The sequence below is a fragment of the Maylandia zebra genome, unplaced genomic scaffold (assembly GCF_041146795.1).
Source record: "Maylandia zebra isolate NMK-2024a unplaced genomic scaffold, Mzebra_GT3a scaffold02, whole genome shotgun sequence".
Taxonomy (NCBI): domain Eukaryota; kingdom Metazoa; phylum Chordata; class Actinopteri; order Cichliformes; family Cichlidae; genus Maylandia; species Maylandia zebra.
In genome coordinates this window covers 1229182-1236109 of record NW_027490032.1, presented here as the reverse complement: position 1 = coordinate 1236109, position 6928 = coordinate 1229182, and the positions used below count along the sequence as shown (strand labels likewise).

The window sequence follows — 6928 nt, the reverse complement described above, 5'->3', positions numbered from 1 at the left end:
ACTAAAATACTTATTGATCATTATTGATGTAGGTCTTTCATTTTTTTAGGAATAAAGTATTTATTTTGCTGCTTCTTGGCAAAATAAGAAGACTTTGTTCATGGATGAAGATTAGATATGATATGAAGGATAACCTGAGACAGGTCTGTAGTCTTAAAAACATCTTCAGCACAGAGGATCATTGGCTGTGCTCTTCTCTCCCTGGAGGTGCTGTAGGGGTCCTGCTGCCACAGGAAAGCCTGCAGCGTCCTGAAGGACGCATCCCACCCATCACCTGTCAGAGCTGTTACCATCAGGAAGGTGGTTCAGGACCATTGAAGCCAAAACAAACAGACTGAGAAACAGCACATATGCCAGGGCTGTTGCATTAATAAATACAATCGGGGGATAAATCGCTGCGAAAACACAACATTCAACTGTGCAATTTTTTCTTTTTAACTGTGCAACATTCTCAGGACTAAATCACAGTGCTCCAACCGTATCCTCACTTGTTTGTATTCTCACTTGTTCATATACAGTCTTGTATATGCTATATTTATTTATTTTATTTATTTATATTTATTTTTAATTTATTGTACATTTATGTTTCCTCCTCTTAAAAGTACCCTCTTTCAAATGTACTGAACGGGTCTGCATACAATTTTGGTTGATTCTGATTCTGATTTAACAAATATGCAGTTAATCACCACACAGACCCATGAAACTTAAGAGTCTGTCAGAGTCCTGCGTTCAGATTCATAAGAGGTGATTTTTTTTTTCTGATGCAGAATCAGCGTATGTCTGTGGCTGCAGGTCTTATCTCTGAAAACAAACAAATGTTTAATCTCTTTCACAGATCAGAACTGTTTTGTTGTGACAGCTTTGTCACAGTGATGATGATGAAAAGAAACTGCAAACAAAGAACACACATTTTATCTAAGAGCAGCATTTAGCTGCGTGTCATACCAGTTTTCTTTCCTTAAAAAGCAGCTCACAGAAAGTGAAAACTGCACGCAATGAAAAGGTAAATATTTATTTCAGTTTTAAGTGCTTTCATAAAACTTTATATTTGCTGCTCATCTCAGTGTCGTCTTCACACTCTTTATGATGAATCGACAGACAAGAATACATGAAAATATGAAGCCCATCACATTCAATCTCAGTAGTAATAATTCATGTGACATTAGTTCCTACTCAATTAATGAACATTTTTAGAAGAAAAAAATGTCACTTCTGTGCAGCTTCTTTGCAACATATACAAACCTGGTCATGAAAGGAGGCTCTGTGTTTGAGCATTGTGAGGGGGGATGTTACTCAGGTAAAGGGACCAGGCGAGCTACAATGAGGCCCTCAGGTATTCTTCCGTTTTCTGGTATGTTATTATTCCCGATGAGTCAACACACATCCAGACATGATGCAATCGTGTTGTGTTAGTCTGAGTCCAGATCTCAGAGTCAGAGAGTAACAGATGGCATCTCAGTCTGACATCAGGTTTGTTTCTTTAAATATTCATGCTCACCTGGTCATCAGTGGATTTCTGTCTCCCTGCTGGACTTGACACCTGGGGTCTGTTTCAGCGAGATCTCTGCTCATATCCTTTTGCTGATAAGCTTAAAGAAATCATGTTCATCTTGGATGTGTTATTAAATCTACTGAGTTACTGAGGCAGCACCAGCTGAAGCAAATATGTGTGACATCAGAGGTATGAGTTCACATCACCTCTGAAACTGATTCTGTCAGCCTGCAGTATCACAGAGACAAAATACATGACGAATACATCATAGAAGATCATAGAAGACCCACTGTTTTAAAAAAATAAAGACACGTCTGTGTCCCATTGTTGGCTTTTAGAGTACAACAGGTTTTCAGTAACTTGTCTGATTCTTTTGTAAGAGAAAAATGCATGACGTTGAACCACTGGATGAAACTGAAATACGTATAATACACAAACAGGTTAAACATGAACAAAATAGATCACAGAGCTTCAGATTCTGCCCACATGATGTCAGCAGTAATAACTTTCCATTCAGTAAAACAAGTCCTTGACATCTTTCAAACCTCTTTCATATTCATGTAGGAGTTTTGTTTTGTTTTGTTTTTCTATTGTGTGTGTGTGTGTGTAGTTTACATCATCAAGGTTATAATTTAATAACATGCTTATAGTGATTGGTGTACGAAGCCCTCTGGCAGTTCTTCACCAGCAGGTGGCAGCACAGGAGATTCTGTCAACCCAACAACACATGGAGGATTTCACTGTGACCTCTGACCTTTAAGCCTGAAAACTTTTGAATTAACGAAGCGTGGCGCTGCTCTGTTTTCCTCCATGTTCCTCCAGCGGAGCGGACGGAGGCAGCTACACCCCGCTGCCTCCGTCCGCTCCGCTGAGAGGGAAAAAAAGAAAAGAAAACGAGGAAAACTGTAAATATGAGCTGATAGAGAGCAAAAACATCTACACTCAAAAAAATTAAATTGGGTGGTTGTTACATGTACAAGATTCAAACTTGTAATTTGAACGAAATAATTTCATGTTTCTATGGTGAACGTAATTAAATCATGTAGCATCTGCATGAAATTCAGCAACTTAATTTGTTCTTGTTGAGATGACATGATACAGTCTAGTGAGAGTGGTTAGTTGACTGGACCCACGAAATTCACAAGATCACATTAGATGTCAAACTGCAGAAAATCACTGGAGTTTTAAGAGGCAGACAATTACACCCACATCATGTGTTTGCTATTTATTGTGGTTTAACCTGTCATGGATAAAAACGTACAAAAAATGCTGCATCAAGGCTTGTAATCATAGCTTTCATAGTTTTGTTAAGCCTGGATTGACAGCTTGGTGGCGTGTTGGTTAGCGCTGTTTCCTCACAGTAAGAAGGGTAAAACAGGCAGAAGTTTAACCAAAAACAGTTTAAAAAGGTGAGTTTTGAGTTGTTTTTTAAAAACAAAACTGATTCCACAGTTCTTAATGTATGAGGGAGCGAGTTCCACAGTCTCAGGCCACAGTGGCAAAAGCTCTGTCACCCTTAGTTCTCATCTTAGTCTGTTTTATAGCAAGTAAGCCCTGATCAGATGACCTCAGGGACCTGCTAGGGACATAGGGCTGTAGCAAATAACTGCAACATGAAAATTATTGTCAGATTTATAAAATGTGTACCAACCTGTTTTGTTCTTTCCTTGGTGCATGTTAATGAATCCAAATGAGTGAAAATCAGTGGGCACGTGTTCACCATCTGTAACCTGCACACTGTCACACACTATTTCTCCAAATAAAGAATCATGCTTACCTTATCATGGTAAGATGGGTGAGGATACTGTAAGAGAGCGTGGTTAAGAGAGGGAAAATGAATGAGTAAATAATAAGCTAGGCTTGGCTTCAAATAACATCGGTCTAAATATTGTTTTCCCTGAGACACGCTGGCTCAATTAAACTAGCAAACTAGCAGAAAAAAGAAAAAAAATCATTTCAATTCAATGTTATTTATATAGCACCAACTCAAAACAGCAGCTGCCTCAAGGTGCTTTATATTGTAAGGTAAAGACTGCACAACAATACTGGGAAACAGAGAAAACTCCAACTATCATATGACCCCCTATGAGCAAGCACTTTGGCAAGAGTGGGAAGGAAAAACTCCCTTTTAACAGGAAGAAACCTCCAGCGTAACCAGGCTCATGGAGGGAAAACCATCTAACAGTCAAATGTTTGATCATTTCTGAGACAGTCCTACACTTGTACGGACAAATTCAGGTATGAAAGTATGAATGTTTTGTGTGTGAAATTCACTGTTCATGAACGAGGCACTTAGACTGTAAATATACAGCATTTTAATGTCACAGCTATTTGAGCTGAGGGTAACTCTATCAGATGGAAGCAAATACTATTTTTATAATGGGTCTATCTGATGATTATTTATTAATCTTTCAACAGTCCAGTACTAGAAAATATTAAAACTATTACAAATACACAAAGAAAATGGTGATCACAGTTGTGGAGATAGAATCGTGTGAATGGGGGAAATTTTGGTTGTGTTGTTATGGATGTTCTTCAGTTTATTTCATATAAAGGATGAATAATGAAGAAAAACATTCTAGATTTTTGCATTTTTATTGTTAAAAACTGCTCAAGATGTTGCTCAGTCACATTTCCATAACAGATGGTGTAAGATCTTTATGCAGTGTCGGTGAGACGATCTTGCAGCAGATCAGTCAGGCAAAACACTCCTGCGGACACTCCTCTGTAGAAGGAAAAATGGAAAGTGTACGGTAATCAGTGCACATCAAGTTGTATTTCAGGCTATTTTTATATAGAACTTCACCACCAATGTAAAAGTACCGGTTTTAGGAAGATGAACAATATTTTCAGGAAGGATGCCGGACTGCAAGCAGAGCTGGTTGAACTTCTCCTTCACCTCAGCGCTGAGGTCCAGACTACGTCCTGTGAAACCACGTGATGTAAATCTGCTGCAGTGGCTGCAACTTTACTTAACAGTTTACTGAACACAGCTAAATGCAACTTTACCATATAAGTTGTTTTCAACATAGGTTTCATTCCATCCGGTGTTGATGTAATGATTCAAGGAGTACTCGTCAGGCTTCTCATCGACCACACGAATTTCAGTCGCTACCCCCGTGACTGACAAAAAGGGAAACAGCAGAAGAAAAGATGTTGGAAAAAAAGTAATACTCAATGATGATGATGATGGAGCATTAACCGTGGTGGTTAAAATGTTTCCTGGCTTTGTGGGCGTACTCACAGGGAATGCTGTATGTGAATTTTCCAGGCACGTCAGTCTTGGATGCCACCACGTCTATTTTCCAACAGTTATCACTATGGGTGCAAAGACATAACATTAATCATCAGTGTAAATATTTTAATGCTATCCAAATGGTATTTGCTTTGTCTGTCCTCTCGCACTCACGTAGGAAATGAGCAAGACGCCTTAAAACCCCCATCTTCATTTGGCTCAAGCGTGACCGTGCCAGACTTAATACTGGCTTTGCGACAGACGAACCACTTGGAATTAGAGCACATTCCAGTCAAGTACCACTTACCTGCAATCTGTGGACACACAAATGGAAAGCATTGAGAATTATAGAGAAGCACAAGAGCTGTTTATTGTAACACTGTGTGTGCATGTGTGTGTGTGTGTGTGCGCATTTGTAATACACTGATGTATATTAGCTTTATTCATGCTATATCTTGAGAAAACATTTGCAGAATTTTACATCAAAGTTTGCAATGCTTATATTTTGTTGTTCACACTCTGTTTTATATTTATATAGTTTTTTTGTTTGTTTGTTTTTAAAGCAATGGACAAAATAAATATTATCACACAAAATCCAGGGTGAAAAATAACCAATTAACTTAAATGGTGAAGTCATTATAGAAGTAAATTTTGCAAAGGTCAGCCTCCTGTAAAGACTGCTAAACTGTCTGGGGGGTGCCCTGCCTATCCTTGTTGGATAAGGTCCAGCACCCCTTCTTTCCATAAGACGGAGATATTTGTATGAAAACAGATGGGCGGTGAAATAAAAAATAAAAAGTATTATGGATGACTCTTACCGCCTGTAAATCAAAGTCCGCCTGAGGTAGGATTTCAGAAGCAGAAACCATGAGGGAGCACAGTACCACTCCCAGAAGGGCACGAAGTGAAGCCATAGCTGCTGAAGAGTGAAGAAATGATGATGATGGGTGAAGGAAACGGTTTCCAAGGCCTAATCCGTGGATCGACTTCCTTCGAGGCGTGGACGTCTATCAGCAGAGAATGTACCTTAGTCTGTAACACAGTCAAATATATTCTCAAGTAATATTCAAGCATGCCATTCAGCGTGTTAGTACGAGCTCGGGAGCAGCTTGGGAGAACAAGAAAACAGAGACTGCTTTAGATTATCTTCCCAAAGTGACTCAACTTTATTCACAAGTACAACAGTTTATATAGAGGGTAAAATTCATGAGACAGCAGATTATCAGTTTAAACCAGTACAGACCAAGATAAGGCAGCGTCTTCCTGCCCTTGGGTGAAGAAGCATCCTTTGTGTAGTGTATCAGTTCAGCTACAATTGTGATTATCTCAGCGACATATTTTCAAGGCACAAAACAAAGAGTTCTTACATTAGTGAAATCTGAAACAAACCATTTGGCCTTCAACAGGCGTCTAAAAGATTAAGAAACTAATGTAGCTGAGGGAGTGATCTCTGTGGTATTTCAACCTTGTACCAGCCTGTGATTCTCACACATCAATTCTTGGGTCAAAGAGAAAAATAACTAAAACAAAGGGGCCTTATTGAATGACAGAGTTTTCCTGTATAATGTCACTATAAAACAATATCCAGTAAATGCTCCCATGGTACTAAAATACCTAACAATGGGGGAGTTCACAAATGAAGATCTGGAAGTTGCTGCCTGGTGACTCTTTATATAGAAGAGTGAGATTATCTCCCCACCAACCGGTTCACACAGTTTTTTTCTAAAGCTGACTGATTAGGAATCTCAAAGTTGGCTTTCCTTATAAGTAATACATGGTCTCAGTCAGACTGGACATGATCACTCCTACAGGAAGCAAAGTAAATGTACTATGATTTTATTTCACCTGTGAAATGATGAAAAACAGCAGAGTAGCTAACGCTAACAAAAGCGTGTTGAAATGTTTCATTTTCTGCTGTTTCATAGGTCAAAAGGGCGTTGAACCAAACTGAACCTGAACTGCTGCTACTGTTGTAGTGCAGCATCTGCTGTGTGGTTAATCATATAACATTTTGTACACAGCAGACAGAGGCTACTGGCACTTAAGTCCATCTGCTAGATAGCTTTTAAAATTGGTTAGGGAAGTGGCTTTGATAATACTGATACACGTTCTTTGCTACTGTGACAGGACAGGGATCCACCAGGGAATAGCTGTCAGGATAAAGAGCCTTCAGTTCTCTAAATATAAACTGGGTACTTGTA

The 6928-nt window shown here is 39.0% G+C and overlaps 1 protein-coding gene across 1 annotated transcript; it reads right to left on the bottom strand.

The window, feature by feature from the left end:
- Positions 1–4068: 4068 nt before the first annotated feature.
- Positions 4069–5901, bottom strand: LOC112430756 (lipocalin). The gene is made up of 6 exons (XM_024799227.2): positions 5546–5901; positions 4902–5041; positions 4737–4810; positions 4502–4615; positions 4316–4417; positions 4069–4217 (listed from the first exon to the last, which is right to left on the bottom strand). Exons 1-6 carry the CDS (start codon positions 5639–5641, stop codon positions 4189–4191), a joined length of 555 nt encoding a protein of 184 aa, XP_024654995.1. The 5' UTR covers positions 5642–5901; the 3' UTR covers positions 4069–4188.
- Between the last annotated feature and the right edge of the window lie 1027 nt (positions 5902–6928).

What these genes read in the sequence shown, in the direction of transcription:
- LOC112430756 (XM_024799227.2), bottom strand. Translation starts at nt 5,641, where the DNA reads ATGGCTTCACTTCGTGCCCTTCTGGGAGTGGTACTGTGCTCCCTCATG. An exon ending in CGGACTTTGATTTACAGGCG is followed by an intron (nt 5,042 to 5,545) that starts GTAAGAGTCATC and finishes GTGTGTCCACAG; the next exon opens with ATTGCAGGTAAGTGGTACTT. An exon ending in TGTTCATCTTCCTAAAACCG is followed by an intron (nt 4,218 to 4,315) that starts GTACTTTTACAT and finishes TTCCTTCTACAG; the next exon opens with AGGAGTGTCCGCAGGAGTGT.